The 19,080-nt window shown below is 39.2% G+C and overlaps 1 protein-coding gene across 1 annotated transcript in view; it reads right to left on the bottom strand.

The window, feature by feature from the left end:
• LOC140949098 (uncharacterized) overlaps positions 1–17,968 on the bottom strand; it is a 33,790-nt gene extending 15,822 nt beyond the window's left edge. The window contains exons 1-7 of the mRNA XM_073398338.1: positions 17,911–17,968; positions 17,750–17,823; positions 17,221–17,310; positions 16,874–17,032; positions 16,396–16,486; positions 13,136–14,345; positions 12,270–12,426 (exon numbers count right to left, since the gene is read on the bottom strand). Of these exons, the coding sequence (XP_073254439.1) occupies positions 12,270–12,426; positions 13,136–14,345; positions 16,396–16,486; positions 16,874–17,032; positions 17,221–17,310; positions 17,750–17,823; positions 17,911–17,968 (1,839 nt within the window). The remainder of the gene's footprint in view (positions 1–12,269; positions 12,427–13,135; positions 14,346–16,395; positions 16,487–16,873; positions 17,033–17,220; positions 17,311–17,749; positions 17,824–17,910) is intronic.
• Between the last annotated feature and the right edge of the window lie 1,112 nt (positions 17,969–19,080).

The raw sequence follows: 19,080 nt of genomic DNA, 5'->3' as shown, positions 1-19,080 counted from the left end.
ATGGTTCTGCGGCATTGATCGAAGTGCCAAGAGGACTTCGGGAGGAAGTTGTCACTATTGTAGAGGTAGGTTTTTTTGGGAATACAGTGTTTTTCCTGATATTGTGATACAAAATACTACAGGAGTGCTACAAACTCAACTGTACATTGAACCCTAAATGCTTGGGAAGCCTGGATACAAGTGGAAGTCAGACAAAATGGAGGTGCAATTTAGCTTTTATTATGAAGGCATCCCTTGGGAGCCATTCCTGTCACCAGACTACACCAAATCTCACAGAATAATAATGGCTACATAAATACTTAACAAGTTTTGATTTACAGCTGCAAAATTTCTTGATTCGTGGGAAATACATGTACTAAAATACTCTTCTTGTATCAGGACATGCACACTGTAATTAGCCTGCTTAAGATCCGACGACGGCAGACGCCTGTGACGGCGAGCGGAAGTGAAATTACTGCTAGAAAGACTTCCCGCTGCCGTCGTTTCGAAGTTTCCCGCAGTAGCGGCCTTGTCTGTGACGTGAAGAAGGCCATTTTGCCGTCGCGTGTAAAACGTGAGTAGACTTGATCAAAATAATGCCATTTAAACACATTTTGAGCGAAATTCTTTAGCACTGTTAAGAGTTTATTCTCAGTAGACCATTTTTGTCGAATTTCTAAGCGACTTAAACGATTTGAACACGGTATTTAAATTAAATTTGTTTGCCTTCTCTAAACAGTTTGACTCGTCTTTGAATCGCCATGGACTCGGTCAACTCGACAAAGAAAGCAACCCAGTAAGTTTTACAAGTTTTTTCTTGTGTTTATTGATGTGTTTATTAACAATTGTGATATCGTAGACTTGTTTCGGCATTAAATTGAGGTCCAATGGATTATGCCACTCATCTTTTCTCGAAATAGCGTTTTTTTTTTTCACTCAGCTTCTCTTACAATGTAATTTTAATCAAGAGCTTTCAGTAAGGCAAAAAAATCCATCGTCGTTGAGACTCGAAACGCCTGCTTCTCGAAACTAGTTTATGCTTGAATTAGGCGGCATATTGCACATGTACACATGTACACAAACATGACTAAGACCGCTTTGATTTGCTTTCGATTCACTTTCGTCAAGCCTCTCGAGGTCAAAATGGTCGTAATTCTGGTGGGGAAAATCCGGATTTTTAGATCTGCTGATATCATACAACAGTAAAAATTCATCTTCTGCAATGTCGCCATCATCGAAACTTGTCAGTAACAATTCACGAACCTTTCTAAAAGTAGCCATCGCTCTTGTATTTATTTCTAAACTTCAACAGGAAAAGGCGCTACAACAACCCGCCGTCGCGCGAGCTTTCTTAATGCTATTTTTCGCGCCATTGCGACGGCGACCTCACCCCAAGCCCCCTCGACCAAGTCTGCCGTCGTAGAATCTCGCCGTCGTCGGATCTTAAGCACACTATTACTTCCTCAATGATGTGTGAATGCATTAGACATAATCATGCTATCATTCTCTTTCCCATAGCATAAAGTAAGCATAATGTGAACAACTATAATTTATACAGTATACCATACATACATACCTGAAAACTGGAAAGAAGAAATTAAACCAACATTTTGTTCACAATAGTATTGTTATGAACATACTGACGTTTTATGTGTTGGCACTGTTTGTTGTGTTTTAATTATTGTTATAATCATTTCTAAAATTACGACATTTGTTTTTGTTGCAGAGGGATGCAGATGTTGACAGGAAAAATCAGGATTTTTTTTGTGACAAAGGGAGGCATTATTTGCCAGCTTCCTCGACCAGAAGAAGATTGATGCAGTGACAGTATTCATTGGGTGTTTTTATGTATTTAATGTATCATACACCCAATGTAAAGCCATGTTGACTTTTCTAGATCAGGCATTGCTTGAAAGTGGACTGGGGCAGACACTTGTCAATGTTTCCTCCTTTTTTTAATGACTTGGCAAATGCCTCAGTTCTTGCTGAATGTAAATTCAGGACAACCTCCTGAGGTGTAGCCAAATTGTCGAAATTTTTTTCGTGGAAGTTTTCTTTCACCCCTATAGACCAAGATTTGGCAAGATTTTTTAAACATAATATCCGTGGAGTAAAATATAGTTTCAAACATTTGCCAAGTCATTAAAAGCTGGTTTGCTAGTAGGATACAGAGTCGGAACTGTAATCAAAAGCATAGTGTTGATTTAGATATAACACGAACAGGGTATAATTACTCCAATCATGACTTCTTCACTTTTGATCTAGCGAAAACTATAAAGCATGGGAGCAAGGATTTTGACTGGTAAGTGGTTTATCCTTTGACGATTCCACCCCTGCTTAATCTGGTTTTCTACATCATAAGCAGAATCTGAAGAATAGAAAGTTGTGATGACTCCAATTCCCTCAAGCTTCTAGTTAGGACTTCCCTTGCGACTCTGAGTTTTGATTTTCACTAGATGATGAGTGCTCTTACTACTCTATGACCCTGACTTTGTCACGAGTGAAAACCACTCTTCAAAAGGATTAGGTCAAGTCATTAAAGGCTCGCACTAGCAAGGTAGACAGAGACGGAGTTGTAATCAGAAGCTTGAGAATTGATATAGCTAAAGCATCTTAGTTCATTATTGCTCTTACAACTCCTTTGCTTCAATCTAATATACATTATTGGAATTGTTAGCAGAAAAACTTGACCAACTCTGACAATCTTTTTTTTTTGTCAAAATGGGAGTTATAATAAAAACTTAATTGACTACAATTCTGGTGAGCTTTAATTTATGAAACCCTTTACAACTCCAAATTTTGATTTTGCCTATAGGTTTAAGTGTTAAAGTGTTCGTATGATGCTGATTATGATTTCAACTTTGTCTTTTGATAAAACCGTTTTAAGAAGTAGTTACTTTGATCGCACCGAAGACAAGTGTCTCTCTTGGCCAATTTAATTCCTCCAATAATTCTAAATGTTCAATCTGGAAAAGTTGAGATTAACTGAAGATAATGTTACACAAATTAATAGGTTGGAATACGTGTTGTTATGATGTACCAACTGAAATGCTAACAAGTTTGCCGTCTGAAAAGCCTGCAACTGTAAAGATGCTTGCAGTATTAAAAACCACAGCAGCGACTCCAGACTGAGCTGTTGGAAAATCATTAATCCAATGCTGATTATTAAAGGCTTCGCTATCACAGGTGATAACCAATCTTGCAGTGAAAGCTTTTTTTCATGATCTACATGAAAACATAAGTTCAATGCATGCATTTTACTTCATTTAGTGCGTGCATGCATTTTACTCTTGATTTTCCGGCATCTCGTTATATCGTTTGATCATCCTTTCAATTAACGCAGCGCCGAAAAGAAAAGAAAAGAGGAAAAAGGAATGCTGAAAAAAGCGATGAACATCAAAAAATAAAAATAAAATGAAAAAATAAATAAAATAAAAAGTAAAAAATTTTGGATTGAACCTCCTGGAAGGAGAATCTTAAAATTAAATTAAATAGGACTGGATCTCTCTAATCTGTTCTTAGGTATTGGGGGCAAGAAATCGCTTGTGCGTCAGTACTCATACTTGTAAAAAAAAGGACTCTCGTACCAATAGTTGACCCAACGTTTGAACATTCCTCTTCAGTATCGCCGTCAGAGCCTCGTAACTAAACGAGACTCTAATGCTTCTGTTCGTTGTTTCTTCCTTAGTAACCATAACGGAGTCTCTCTCGTCAGGGTTTGTAAGACCTCAGCGGTACTACTCTAGAAATGCTTCCCTCTTCACTCGGAATAGAAATCCGGTCGTAATGTGTCTTAAATTCATTTTAGCAGACGAGGTACAAGCGGGGAAAGGGGGGTTGGCTAGGGGTTGTCCCAAGGTTAGGATCAGGAGTCAAGGAACAGTGAAGAGGGGTTCTTTAATAGGCTAATTAAAAACTTCTTGACAAAAATATGAAAAGCAATGTGAAGATATTGGTATTTTGGGTAAATATTCAGCAACTTTTTAGAAATTTTCAGCACCTTTCTTTCAATTTGTAACATTCCCGGGCTATAATTTAAGTCTCCCACTTTTCACGCCCATCCTCGAATCCCCTAGTTTTGACATTTGCAAAAAAACCTTACTGGAGTAGCAAGTGAAACAATGCCACAAGCTGAGCCTGTACTGATGCGACCAGAGTACAACATAGCCCGATTCTGCGCAAAGCTAATGACGAGCCATCCAAGTTCAAAGGGAACAGAACAGAGGAGTAAGGTCCTCTTGCGACCAAACTTATCAATCGCCCATCCACCTATGGGACATCCAAAAATGGCAGCGACTGCCTCCAAAGACTGCAAAAAAGGAAAGAAAAAGGGGTTTGTTTGGGTTTGTTTTTTTTTACAGAAACTGCCGTTGGGTGCCCTTAAAGGGTGCGTGTAATCATCTTCATATCACTTCCGTGGAAGAGCCGTGGAACAATGAAGAAAAAAATCCATTTTTATACCATAACACACACCCTACAAGGCTGTGTTGCGTTCAGTCAGGTTCAGTTCGTTAGGGGAATAAAAACCTTTTTCCTCATTTTTTAATTGTATGAAAGTTCTAATATTTCACCCCGGTTATATTTATTCATATTATTCAAGCATTGAACATGCTTAAGATTCAGCATTAGAGATTCTGCGCTGAATGCGCTCGATACTTAATTTGCACTTGACCAGTAAAGGAAGAACGCGGCTCTGTCAGATTAAACTTGTCCCCATGGTGGATCCCATAGAGCACTGAATCCAACAAAATTCTCCACTTTGATGACAATTAGGCCCGGTTCAAACGTCGAATTTTACATGTGCCGAACCTAATGGATCCTAATAGCTATTTTGGTCGACCCAAATTATAAAAGTTCGGATCGACTGTTGATTCAAATGGTGGAACTTTACATGTAGCGAACCTAATTCGTGGCGAAAACAAATATCATCCTTACTGCTAAAAAAGGGCGAAATAAACTGAAAAATGTAAAATTCACAAAGCACAAATTTTAAGAGAAAAGGCGGACTGCAAGCAGTCTACTAGAGTCTACGTATACCCAAAAAACATAAGTGTCGTTCCTAATAATTAGGTTCGGCACATGTAAATTTCGACGTTTGAACCGGGCTTAAGTCGGCAACCGGAATTCCAAAGGTCACGAAAGGTAAACATTTGAAGTGTTGAACAATATCCCAGATCATGCAACGCAAAGAACTCAAAGGAACAGCAAATCACGTGACAGCTTGCAGATCCAAAGTCTTATTCTATGTCTTATTTACTTTTTTCTTTTCTTTTCTTTTCTTTTTTTCAGATTAACAACTTTGTTTTTTTCGCATAACTCATTTGCACACTGCTAATAATTAAAACTACAATTTACTCACGGAAAACCATGATCCCTGTGCACTGGTCAAACGAATGGCAGAATTTCTGTCGGGACTTGTCAAATCCACCAACGCAGATGAGGAATATCCTATGCAATAACCAAAGCTTATCGATCCAAGGGCAGCTATAAAAGAAGCAAGAATGGATCCTCTAATTTTGTCCTTTTTAGCCATTCTTCTGAGATGTAAAATTGCGTTTAACCGTCGACGAGGATGCTGTAGACAAAATAACCTTCCGTCCAGGCAGGAAAGTCTTTACTTATTTCACCATACCGATTCAGTGTCATCGGAGATCTGATGCAACACACGTGTTCTAAATCCTGGGACTCGACAGAACAATGAAAATCACATGGGCCCAGGAGGGGGTACTCCGGATATGATTTAACTTTTAAAATCTCATCTTAAAATTTAGAAAAACACTAATAATGCTGAAATTCCGATCAAAAACTGGCATGAAATTGAATGTTTGTGTTCGGTGAGTCACTGCATCAGACCAGCCATAAAAGAATTTGTTATTTCCCGACGTTATAGTCATTGTTACAACCGAGAGACATCCGAGAACATCTTCAACAATAAAATTGTAAATGTCAACTCTGAATAAGACCAATATCTCGGGAAAGGGAGTCTATCTTTTTGTCGAGGGTCGAGGGTACCATGTCGAGGGTTTTAAGGCCCCAATTTTTTTCTGCTTCTTTATTAAAAGTGACGCTAGGTTGAATCGTACTCAAATGTGCTCCATCAACGGATCGCTTTCTCAAACCTGTTTATTAAGTTGTGGTGTTCCCCAGGGAACGATTTTAGGTCCACTACTATTTCTGTTATACATAACGATCTTCCAAACTGTCTTTCAAACTGTGAGCCGAGGATGTACGCTGATGACACCCACCTTACATACGCAGGTGATAATGCAGACGATATTCAGTTGCATCTAAATCAAGATTTAGAAAATGTTCACAATTGGCTGAGAGCAAACAAACTTACTCTAAATATGACTAAAACCGAATTTATGCTTATCGGATCTAGGCAGAGGCTAAGTACTCTCACAGAGTCCCCGACATTTGCAATTAATGATTTTCAAGTTAGCCAGGTAACTATTGCAAAATCACTTGGAGTGACCATCGATGACAGACTTGATTGGAGTGGCCATATCGAGAAAGTAACAAAGAAAGTCGCTTCTGGTATTGGGGCCATAAAACGAATGAGGCACCTTGTCCCTCAGGCGACCTTACAACTAATATATCAAGCTTTAATACAGCCACACTTTGATTATTGCAACATTGTTTGGGGAAACTGTGGGATAACTTTACAGAATAAGGTTCAAAAGCTACAAAACAGAGCAGCCCGTGTTTTTACCTACTCAAGGCTATGACGTTGATGCTGGTCACCTTTTCAAACTTCTAGGGTGGAAAAACCTGGCTTGCCAGCAACAAATTCAAAGAGCTACGATGGTTTACAGGTCTCTGCCCGGGGTGGCTCCAAACTATCTTAGTTCTAAATTTGAAAGGCGAGAAGTCGCATATAACCTAAGGGACTCTGAAAATAAACTCAATGTTCCATTACCGCGCACAAACTATTACAAAAACAGCTTCAGCTATAGTGGCGCCATTCTCTGGAACAGTCTTCCTTGTAACTTAAGGGAAGCAGAGTCCCTTGGGCAATTTAAACGATTACTCAAAGAACTGTAAGGTACGGCATTCGTGGAAAGCAGCTTTTTTTTTATTTAAATATTTTTATTATATTAGTATTAGGCATTTTTAAAGCTGGAGAATTTTGTACCGTGGATAAATAAAGATTATCTATCTATCTATCTATCTATCTATCTATCTATCTATCTATCTATCTATCTATCTATCTATCTATCTATCTATCTATCTATCTATCTATCTATCTATCTACCTAAGCGTTTTTTACTGTATATGAATTGCAGTAAGTTGTAAAATTCTTGCGCTTTTTTTGGTTCATCAACTGAAGAACCTCAATCGCTCATTATTAACTTTTGTTGACCATGTTCTGTTTGACGTTTGCCTAATTTTTCCCGATTTAGTCAGGAGCCGATCGGCTCCTGATTTAGTCCACTGCGAAGACAGGCCGAAGTGAAAACAACGATTTCTCCATTTATACCATCCCAGCTTGTTTTCTGCGCGTTATTATTTCAACGTTTGGGGTTGAAATAAGCAGAGTTAAGTGAATAGAGGAAAACTGTGCTTTTTTAATCATTATCCTTTATATATTTGCTTTTCTTTATTATTATGATTTTTATTTTTTATTGTACTGTATTTTATGTTTTTACCCTCGACGTTTTCAGGTACGCTCGTGCGTACCGTGCGTACAGGTAGCTACGCCATTGTGGATGAGTTTAATTCGCTTACAAGTGACACGTTGATAAGCCAACAACAGAGGCTGGAGGCATAATTATGGTATTTTCAATGCCTTTTATTTCTATTCTGTTTACTACATCTTAAGTTCTTTAAGTTGCTCATCATATGTCTTGAAGATCCAGGCTTTCCTTGTCTCTAATGGGATTTCTCTAGACCCTGGGTTTCTAAGAATAAATAATTAGTAACATTACTTTATCTAAACTCTCTTTGATGCAAGTAAAGATGGTCAATTCGGTAAAATTAAAAGTCAGATCATTCTTTAAAATCTACGATTACTCGCTCAGGGTCAATAATTACCTCTGCGTTAATAATACATACAAAGTGGGATTTAATCGGCCAGATGAGTGTAACCACTGACTGACGTGTGACTTACCTAGTCCGGGGAAGGGGGAGAAGGGAAACTGTCATATACGGGCTACATATATACCCACGGCTGTCAAGGGTATGGTTTTCAGAAAGTTTAATTCGGATCAAGGGGTATAGAAATCAGAAAATTTGGTTGACTGTAATTGACAAATTTGAATCTACTCTCAACTCAGTGTATCACAGCAACAGAAATGAGCACCCTATATTTTCTTGAAAAAAGCACAGGTTCAGTCATAGATTTCAGCTATAGGCTAAAGTTTCTCGACTACAAACGTCACCTCCCCACCCAAAGTACACTTCCCATCACCCCAGCCCGGTTCTGGGCTGTTTCATTTTCAGAGTCAATGTTTTGTTGTCAGTTTTGTTGAGTTCGTCCATAAGTCGTTTGTCAGGTGCGTTTAACCGCAAAACTGACGACAAAGTTCCAAGTAATTTCCTTTAAGCCACTTACTTAAGAAAGTTGCCTGGTAAGAAAGCTTCTGAGTCGTGCATGTATGTTATTCGACCTACTTATGATAATGATAATGATGATGATAATGGTTATGATAATGACAATAAACATTAATAGGACTAAGTAAAAATTGTAGAAGCCATCCAGGAACCGCAATCCTAGAACTATTTCTATGCTAGATTATAAGAAAAACACACAAAAAACTCGTTTATCATAGAAGGTATCTTAACTGATAGCCATTGGTATTATTGGCCTTGCGTGCTTTTCTCCTTCCTCTTTGACGGCACCCTCCCCTACGCCAACATTAACTCTTACTTCTCGTTTAGAGCAAAATATTGGCTTAGGGGAGGGGTAGATGGGCAGATTCCAAGAAACCTAAAGTGATCCCGCTAATCTTCCCTAATCGCTTATCCGTAAGATCTTATGTGACCACGTGGCTTCACAAGGACACCGTCACACACCAAGTCGGTCTAGAAACTTGTATCGTAATCGGAAAAAAACTGTCCCACCTCCCTCATGCCGGACAACTATCTTAACACTCACTATAACTTCCTTAGCCCTGTGCGAATAAAGATTAGAAAGGAAAACATGCTCCGAGCTGTACAATTGCTGTTGAAAAATGATAGTTATTATACAATTAAATTATAATTAAGGTGAAAGCTTTCCCCGAATTCCTGTAAGGCTCAACAAAATAAGCCATAAATCTGGAGTTTTATACCAAAAACTGTTTCGCACCGCAGAAAGCGGACATGGGTTATATAATATAGATTTAGCCACAGCTAAAAGCGAAGCTCCTATTAATAAATTTATAACTCAAATCAAACAATAATTTTGCGTTCCACAAATAAGTTAACTTAAGGGCACATTCATGTGACTTTTGAGGGAAAAGCTAAATGATTTTGGAGTGAAAAAAATCTTGTATCACGTTGACATAGCCTCATATGTACACCCAAAAAATAGTCTTCGGTCACATTTAAGAGCAATAATGGCTCTTGATCACAGTAGATAAGGCGTGGAAAACAAATTCTTGGAAAACAAATCAGGCCGAATTTTTTGCGTTCGACAAGTTTACAAATTCTTCCCAATAAATCTGGGTGCGTGCAAACCATTCTTTTATTTATTTATTTTTTTTATACTCCACATCTGAGGAGAAAGAGTACTATGAGCACTGTTTTTATCATACAGACCTCGTATAAAATGCAGTATTTCACAATTTTTCAAGACAAATTGCATTCATTCAATGCTCAGGACCATCGAGCACGCGTGGACTTTTAATTAGCGAAACCGTTCAAAAAATGTCCAAAATCACCTATACGGCCAGCCGGTTCTAACTTTTGACAAGCGCCAAATTTGCGAAGAAATTTTAAAAGAGTTACGCTTCAACGTGATAAAGAATTTTTTTTTAATGGTTTTATAACGACGTGTTATCTTAAAAAGCGTTTGATACGCTCGGCATTTTGAGTACTCCTGCAAGCGATGTTTATGAACGCCTGAAAACAAACAGCAAAGCGATGAAAATTACACTTTTCAGTGTGACTTTTGAGACTACCAACAATCAATAAAGAAATATAATTCGGTAGAACATTTACAGAGACAACAATTTTCATTCAAGAAAACAAATGAGTATTTAAGTGTCCCTAAGAATCCTCAAGTCTTTACTAGTAAGCTTAAAGATTAAGTTTATGTTTTAAGCCGCCGGTTTCCCGGTGTTTGCTTTTTTCATAGACGAACTCACGACAAGAAAATCGCTCAAGGCTTTCTTTCTACAGCCAAAATTATAACTGGTATTCTTCGGAAAGTTTTTTCTTTCTATTTACGGGGAATTAGTATCGACTAAAGGCTTTTTAAAGTTCTGTAAGCTTTTAAGCTTATATCAAACCTCATACTAGGTCAGATCTAGCCTGCGAAAACATCCGTTTCTCCTCGCTCTTCGCCGCTGGGGATGTTTCGCGAGGAGGAACGTCTGCGACTCAGCCACAAAAATTCCATACTGATGACGTAAAATCTGTCCGGAATCTGGTCAGAAGCGCTGATTGGTCGACGGAGTAGTTACATTGTTTTAGCTATTGATTACGAATGACAGACAAAAAGGCCACAGAGGTCAAATGTAAACGCGAAGAATCTCTAGCAAAACAGTAAATATTTGTTGAATATATTCTTCTCTAGAAGAAGTATTTGAGTTCTGTTGGAGCTCGTTGGCAGATGAACGCAAAAATTTACCAAAATCGACCAGAAGACACGTAAAACTGTACAAATTTGTATTTGGAACCCCATGACTACCGGATTTATTATGTAAACATTGATTTGCGTCATCAGTATGGAATTTTTGCCACCGAGTCGCAGACGTTCCTCCGCGCGAAACGTCCCCTGCGGCGAAGAGCGAGGAGAAATGGATGTTTTCACAGGCTAGGTCAGATCAGTGTCTCAGTCAAATCTTAATACAAACGTGCATAAACTAGCTTCATAAACTGCGCCGCTGGACTTCATGAAATAAGATACAATACAATAATTACTCAGGCTTACCATATTTCGAGATGCAGCTCCTGAAAGCTACCAGGTAAGGCAAGGATCGCTTGAGCCTTTATAATCCTTATAATTCTCGTACGCATCCAGCAAGGTGAAAAACAAACACGATGCCATCCGAAATCGGATTATCTGCTTTGACAAGCGACGCATTTCTCAACCAAAAACCCAATAAACAAGCCAGCCATGAATAAGAGAACACTCTTGATAGCAGCTGTATGTCATTTTTTACATCCAGTGGAAAAAGAAGTTAAAAACATCACAAGTTGACTCAAAACTCGGTCAGCTTCAGCTTTCAAAGTAAACAACTTTTAAGATGCTGCATAAATTTTACGCCTGAAAACACCTGTCAAATTTTAACCAATCAGAGCATAAAAATTGGACGTGGAGCGTGACCAACACGTGACCATGGTTAGAAAAGGTCTTCCCCAACTGTATTTTAAAAAACTGGCTGAATTTTTGCGTCTGAGGTCAGTTTGAATCAAAATCGTATAGTGAGGAGCGATACTGACATAAACACAACATATTTGATATGAATTTAAAAAAAAGTAAACGTGAGTCTGCGATCTTTTGAAAACGAGTAAATTGTCAGCGGATAACTTCAAAAAATACTCGACCTTGATGGGTCGACACCTGAGCCCTCGATACGGTCAGGTGATACTGGTCAGCGGATAACCTGTTTTGACGGCTGTCAATTGATGACAAGTAAACGTGAGTCTGCAATCATTTGAAAACGAGTAAATTGTCAGCGGATAACTTCAAAAAAAATACTCGACCTTGATGGGTCGACACCTGAGCCCGCGATACGGTCAGGTGATACTGGTCAGCGGATAACCTGTTTTGACAGCTGTCAATTGATGACAACATTGGTGTGCAATCAGCTTTCTCCTGGGCTCCCAAAGTAACTAGAAAGTGTGAGAGTAAATATTGGTATGCCTGTGGTGCGGACGGACGGGCAGCGGGAGGGCGGGCGGACGGTGTACGGTCACGTGATTACCAAATTTTCTGGGATGGGTAGATTTACTTACCCATGGTGCTCGGCAGGCGCGCTTTGCGCGCGAGAGCTCCGCTAATATATTTTGTTTTCACAATCCTATGGAAATGACGTCATCAGTTACCCCAATAGTGTCTTATTTTTATATTTATTTCATTAAGTACTTATTTATTTATTTATTTATTTTTGAGATCGACCTTCGACTTTGTTTACACGTACCTTTGTGATCCACCAAATATAACCAACGTTACTTGAAGTCAAACCAAAGGTGGTTACTCTCTTCGGACTCCACCCTCCAGTTGACTCTACCTGAGGTTGTATCTGTCTATTGCACCACTTGTTACCCGACGAGTCACAGCCCCATTTACTGCGGATCCTGTAAAGATATTATCTAAGTCTATAAAAAAAAGTCAGCCAATATTATATTTGGGCCCTCAAAAGGCCCATGTGTGTATACTAAAACGTTCTAGAACATGTGAGTATACAGTTGATAGACAGGGCCATAGGAGAGAAAGAGTTGAGGAATAAGAAAGGACAATGGATGTATAAATTAAGAACGCTTCGCCCGGCCTCGGGACTTAGGGCTGTCCATAAGTTGCTCGGCAACTTTTGAGCAACTTTCCAGATTTGGAGCAACTTGTCCTTCGAGCAACTTTTCGGATTTCGTGCAACTTTTTTCTTTTTAGAATAACTTTCTAACTTTTTTAAGGCAATTTGTAACTAAAAACCGCCCATTCAAGTTCTAATTTAAACAGACGGGACTTCCTGAAGATGATGATTTTTATGGCCAGAACAGAAAGACCGGTGTGGGCGTGCGCAAGGGATGACGTAACATTTTCGTTAGGCTTTTTAAAATAGGCAGTCATTTCAGTTGTGTTACACGTGCCTTGCCTTGGCAATTCAGCAATTTAAAAAGTGATGTACGTTTCTGATACGCTAACAGCTAGTTAGTCACCCTGAAGATCACTGAATGTGATCTAACTGATAGGTGGATAAAAAAGGCGGTTTGATTGTAATTGATTTACATTCGTGGTTATGAGTACGGGAGAGAGAGATGCTTGTGAAAATTTCCCGGACTTAGTTACCTCTTTTGATGAACGCCGTAGATTTCCCAAAGATCTGCGTCGCCCTCCACTGTCAGTCTGCTTCTGTCCCCGGATAATGTGTCAAACGACATGTACTGACCATAGTAGTCGTACTTACGACCTCCGTAGGTGTTGACAACTGTATAGAGGTGGTTACCATGGGGGATGAGTTTCCAAAAGCAGCCTTCATTGTAGGGAGTGATGTAAGGATGACCGCCCTCCATTAAGCTGTCATGACTTCTAAGCCAAGTGATCGGCAATTCCCTTTCACGAGAAATGGCTGGCGTTAGACACCATATTCCTGCCATGGAACGATCGTAATCTGGTATTTTCAACACAGCGGTCATATAGGCATCTGTTACTGGGTTCACATCTGGGTCAAAGTAATTCACCGCCATCTTATTATGACTCTTATCGAAACGACCAGCACGAAGAAATTGAATGAGGTTCTTTTGCTGAGCGCGTAGAGCGATCTGAGCGGCAAACAAGGATTGTCGGTTGGGTTCAAGCTCGTCTGGCAACAAAGTGGCCACCTCCTGCATAATCACGTCCTTCAGAACTGCCATCTTTGCATACAGCTCGATGTATCTCAATGTCTTTTTTGCCTCGTTTCTCTTATTAGCCCGAAGAAGGCGTTCTATCTCACTTGACAATGTTCCCATAAATTGAAGGCCAAGATACAGTGGCACGTTCCTCTCAAGTGACGCTGCTTGGGCTTCGGTTAGCTTATTGCCTGACTGAGCAAGCCTATCCACGTATGCCTTCGAAACGTCGAATGTTTTAGCGATACCTCGAGCCTGATTACTGAGGTCCTGCTCGTAAAACTGAGCCAATGCCTCGTCTATTTCTTCTCTTACGATTTGCCCGATAGATTTCTTTTTCTTTCCTCCTATTCCAAAAAGACTCAGAAACCCAGAGACGAAGCTCAAAGCTACGGCAACAATTTGTCCAGTGGGACCAGCAAGTGCTGCAAACTGACCGACCATATTGAGTGCTCCCTGTACTGCACCTATGGGATCGTCTCCTGCTTTAGCAAACTTGTCAATGTTTGAGGCAGCGGATTGAAGGGTCTGCGTCATAACCGCTCTGTCTCCGAACGAAAGCGTATTCCATTTTCCCTTTAACGCAGTCAGACCTTTCCTGGCGCCCGTGGCTTTTGATCCCAATGTCCCAAAGGCATTTTTCAGTGTGTTGAAAGGGCCACTTGGAACTAGACGGAGGGCAGTAAAAGAAAATAGCCGAAGTGGTCATAATGGTTAAGATAAGTAACTTTTAAGGACTTTTTGGTGATTTGAGAGATCAAAAAGGGAGTGAGGGATACAAACAAACCGTAAAGAAAAAACACGTGATAGAGAACATTAAACGAAAAAGAAATAGAGGGACAAAGCACCTAACAAGCACTTCGCTCCTAAAACTCCTAAAAGGAGTTTAAAGAACTCTTTTTCAGGAGTAAAAATAACCCAAGATATTGAGGAGTTAAAATAACCCCAAAAGAGGAGTTATCCTGTACCAAAAGACTATAAAGGGGACAGAGAGGGCAGCCCCCATATACACCCTATTCCATAGGTAATTCGTCTCGAGTTATTTTTAACACCACAGATCTCAAGGGGGATTAGACAACAGCAAATCTCATAGCGCGAATGTGTTCCGCGTGGATGACCCACGCTGAGAGCCACGCGTCCTTCACGAAATGACGCAGAACAAAATAGAGGAAGACGCGGAGAGCGATTTTGCTATTCCTTTTGTCGACGAAAACGACTACAGCGAGATTTCTGCGAAAGCTGTGTCAGCGAAACCGAAATTAAAGAAGAATCGCCCTTCCTCTCTTGTATAGAGCTAACAGTAGAGCAGGGAAATCCTTAACTCACTGAATATTCTCTCAGGATCATTTATAATTTACAGTTTGAAGAGAGCAATTTCTGGTTTGATGTTTACTTTTTTCAGTCTTTATAGCGATTATTCCTACCCACTTACTTTGTCAATTGTAGGCGAACCCTCCTAAAGCTGAATTTCAAGGGACCATATTCAAACTCAGAAAGAGAAATAAAATTTCGTCGTTGCTTATTTACGTCCTCCATAAAAAGCGAAATTAGGCATTTTCACGTCGTAGTCGTGCAAAAACGGGAAAGAAATGAACACGAAAGTGTGTTGCACGTGCGAAGTTGTTGTTTTGCTAATTAAACCTATTGTTTTTTTGACGTTCTAGTTGTCGCCCGCGTCGTTGGATCTTAAACTCCCTAAATTGTACAAACGACCGGTTTCAATAGACCGGCGAAATTTCTCATTTTATTAAAGCACTGAGGTTACGACAACTTCGAGTTTAACTGATTTCACGGGTTGTCAAAGAGTCCAGCGATTCCTTTTTCCCAGGTGAGCGCCGACTCATTTCGCTTCAATATTCAGGAATGCTCTCGATCTTTTTACGCTTTCATTGCCTCTCGCCCGACATGTTTTGCACGGCGTTTGGTTATGCGAAACCTCCACGAAACATCCACGCCTCGCGCGAGGTAACTTTATTCCGATTCTAAAAATAACTCGAGACGAATTACCTATGGAATAGGGTGTATATGGGGGATGCCCTCTCTGTCCCCTTTATAGTCTCTTGCCTGTACCTAAAATTTTTACTCCACTTTCAGAGTTAAATTAATTCGAAAAAGAGTAAAAACAACCCATGTATGGAGTAAAAATCACCCCATTTTGGCAGTTATTTTAACTCCAGATTGGGAGTAAAAAAAAACTCTTTTTTAGCAGGAGTAAAAATGACCCCAAATTTGGAGTTAAATTAGGAGTTAAAGTAACCCTAAAAAAGGGGTTATCCTGTAACTCCAAAAATGGAGTAAAAATTTTAGGTATAATAACTCCCTAACAATTACGGTGCGCTAACAGATAGTTTCGTGGCTCAAATGAAGTACAGACTTTGACGAAAATGAACTCTCACCAATTTATATCACGAACTCTGGTTTAATTATAATTAAGGACACCTACTCGGGTGTCTACTATATGTTTACCACTAATAAGTGGCATCGAGTTTTGCAATTGTGATGTAAAATTTCAGATAAAATTCTTGGAATTTGGCTTGTTCAAGACCTCATAGAGTGTGACATCAAGACCCTTAAAGGAGAGTGTGGATGGGGTGGGGTGGGTGGGGAAAGGGTCATGTGTCAGTTGTCAGTTAAATCTTAGGCCATTTGTCAGTTGTCAGTTCGAATTCCATCCAGATCCTCTTAAAGTATAAGGAAGTTTTTACAGTGCAGCCATACTCTCGTCCAACTGTGTGTCTGTCGGGCTTCCCGACGTGTGTTCTTCTCCATCCATTGAATCACTTTCCTTTTTTTTCAGTATAGCTTTTGCCTAAAAAAAATCAGTGAAATATGTCCAGGAATATGTCAATTTAATAAATGTGGTAAGAGAAGTTTTTCTTTTTCATTAATTAGATATGTATGCGCGATTGGTTCTTTCCCAAGGTTCCTACTAACTGATTATGTGAAATAATTCTTTACAAATTTGAGTTGAATATAAAATTAGCGTTGTGTATTTCATAAATGAGAGAGGAATTGTCAAGTATTTGCTTTTAGATAACCCATTTGAGTCTCATTTAGTTTTTTACAAGCCAATGAACTATTAGAAATGAAAATATTCAGAGCACATATAACTTGCATAGGTTGTCTATCTCATATGGCATGTAGCAACCTCTCGGTTTTTTTCGTAGCTTCTACAAATGGCAAAATATTTCCAAACCTTTTTCAAGACTTTCTCCACCCATCCTGGTTTGCCTTCGGTTCTAATTAATTCGGTGTCTCCCTTATCATCTGTCTTGGCTGCTTCGCCTTCGCTTTCCTCATCAGCATTATCATCCTCCGAGTCTGGCTTAGCCTTTGGCTTTGTCCCAGGTTTTTCCTGCGAACCGAGCCAAAAAGTATTGAAATCATTGTACAGCTGAAAATAAGGTGACACCTACCACTACAATTATTTGATTGGCTTCCTTATTGAAGGTTCTCAATGGGGTTAACCATCAGCCGTCAAACGGTCTAAAATTTAACCGTCAACCGTCAGAAAATGGTATTTAATATAAAAAAATATATCACCTTTATCACAACTGGCTTGCTGAAGTTTCCGCTTTCAAGTTCGTCCTGGAAATCGTCATCACTAACACTACTGCTGTCAGATTCTACTGTCTAGTTGGAAGTTTAGACGCATCAAAATAAAACAGGATCATCATTAATGAAATATTAAATAACCTTATTGGAAAAGAAAAAATAGCGGAAGTAAATAACGGGAGTTGACATTAACAGAACGTACTTTTCTTGGTAAATCTTAAATAACCAGCCGACCCCCATTAGGGAGGGATGCAACCTGTTGCAAAAACACTTGAGAAATCTTGCCTTATTTTGTGCTTGCTAATCCCCCCACCCTCCTCCCTTTGTAAAAGCTGCCAGAAACACAAGACCATGGTCAAAACTTGAAGGAACAACTTTGAGTAGGGGTGAGGGATGGGGTGAGTGTTAACAAAGACGTGTGACTATCCGCAAAAACGTGAAAAATAACGAATTATTGTCAAAGGTACTTTATCTATGGAAGGGATATATGAGCGCCCAAAGGACGTGGACACACTACCTCTTCAAAGCTCTCGTTGTCGTCGAAAGTTTCCTCTGCGACTGCAAGTCGTTTTGCCTTTGTTGTGCTTTCTCCTAAAACATAAATTACGTGTTTAAGTTAGTAGAAGAGGTTAAAGATACTCTAAACCTTCACCATTAAATGTGGTTGTAACAACATACCTTGGCATTCTACATGTGAAGCAAGAAGAAACGACAGCAAAACAAATGCAATATTCATTGCTTCGAGATCACTTCAAAGACAAAATGAGGTTTTTCCTGACCAATAACTGCAACGTAAAGATGCAAGTGTTAGAAGCGAATTTATGATCTGGATAGGGAAAGCAAGTTACTGTCAAATATTTAGGATTCCGTTTCTGTACGTTTTGGGTACCTCGCAATATTGTCCAGTTTGTCAGAGGTAGACTTTGGGTCAAAGGGTTTGTTTTGAAAACTGGCATTTTTTTTTACAAAACACAAGGGTTAACGTTAAGCTTAGTTTGCATAAGCACTGCAGTGGTCGAGCACAAGTAGTTTTTTTTCCGTTCTCTTTTAACCCCCAAAAAACTGTACTTTATATCTTATACAGGAATGAAAATAAATGGTCTGCAATATAAGAATAAGTGGCACAACTTGTAAAAAGAAAAGACAATGAAAATCCACTTCAAAAAGGTGCTCTTGGTTGCCCGATGAATACCTGTACATGAAAAAAAATCCTTTAGACGATTTTTAAAGGAATATCAGGCTTTCGTAAATGAACCTTTTCACAGGGGAAGAGGAAGAGGGTAAGTGAGGCCTATTAAACCCGCAAAACCGCCAAACTTAGCGGTAAAAATCAACGAACAGAAATACTCACATTGGTGGTCAAAAAAGAGCAAATTTATTCTGAATTTTTTTGTGAAGTTGTGGTCGTCCTTGTACTTATTTTGTAGCCGTGAATTGCACCTTTTCATGAATAGTCTAACACATGAATTAATTATAGAAAATATATATTCATATAATGTGATATACAGAAACTTCTAAAATCTTCCTTATTTACTGACAAAAGAAAAAAAGAAAATAGAAAAAAAAAAAAAAGGAGAAAGAGACGACCTTTACAAAGAAAAAAAGCGATACCTAAAATAGACATGCACTTCATTTACATTTACCGCGTACAGCCTACCCCTCACATTTCAGGATTATTGGCTACCAAGAACACAAAATCACTGATTTCAAGGGCAATAAAGGTAAAAGTGATCTCAACTCTGGCTTGAAACACAGAACCAAACAAAGGCACTCATTCGTCCAACAAATGCCTCATACCAACCTTATAGCACTTCTCCAGAACTTAGAGATCTGATCCTTTTGTCTTGA

Source organism: Porites lutea, chromosome 9, assembly GCF_958299795.1.
Source record: "Porites lutea chromosome 9, jaPorLute2.1, whole genome shotgun sequence".
In the NCBI taxonomy this organism is placed as follows: domain Eukaryota; kingdom Metazoa; phylum Cnidaria; class Anthozoa; order Scleractinia; family Poritidae; genus Porites; species Porites lutea.
Note: the sequence above shows the minus strand (reverse complement) of the source record. Positions and strands in the feature narration are given on the sequence as shown.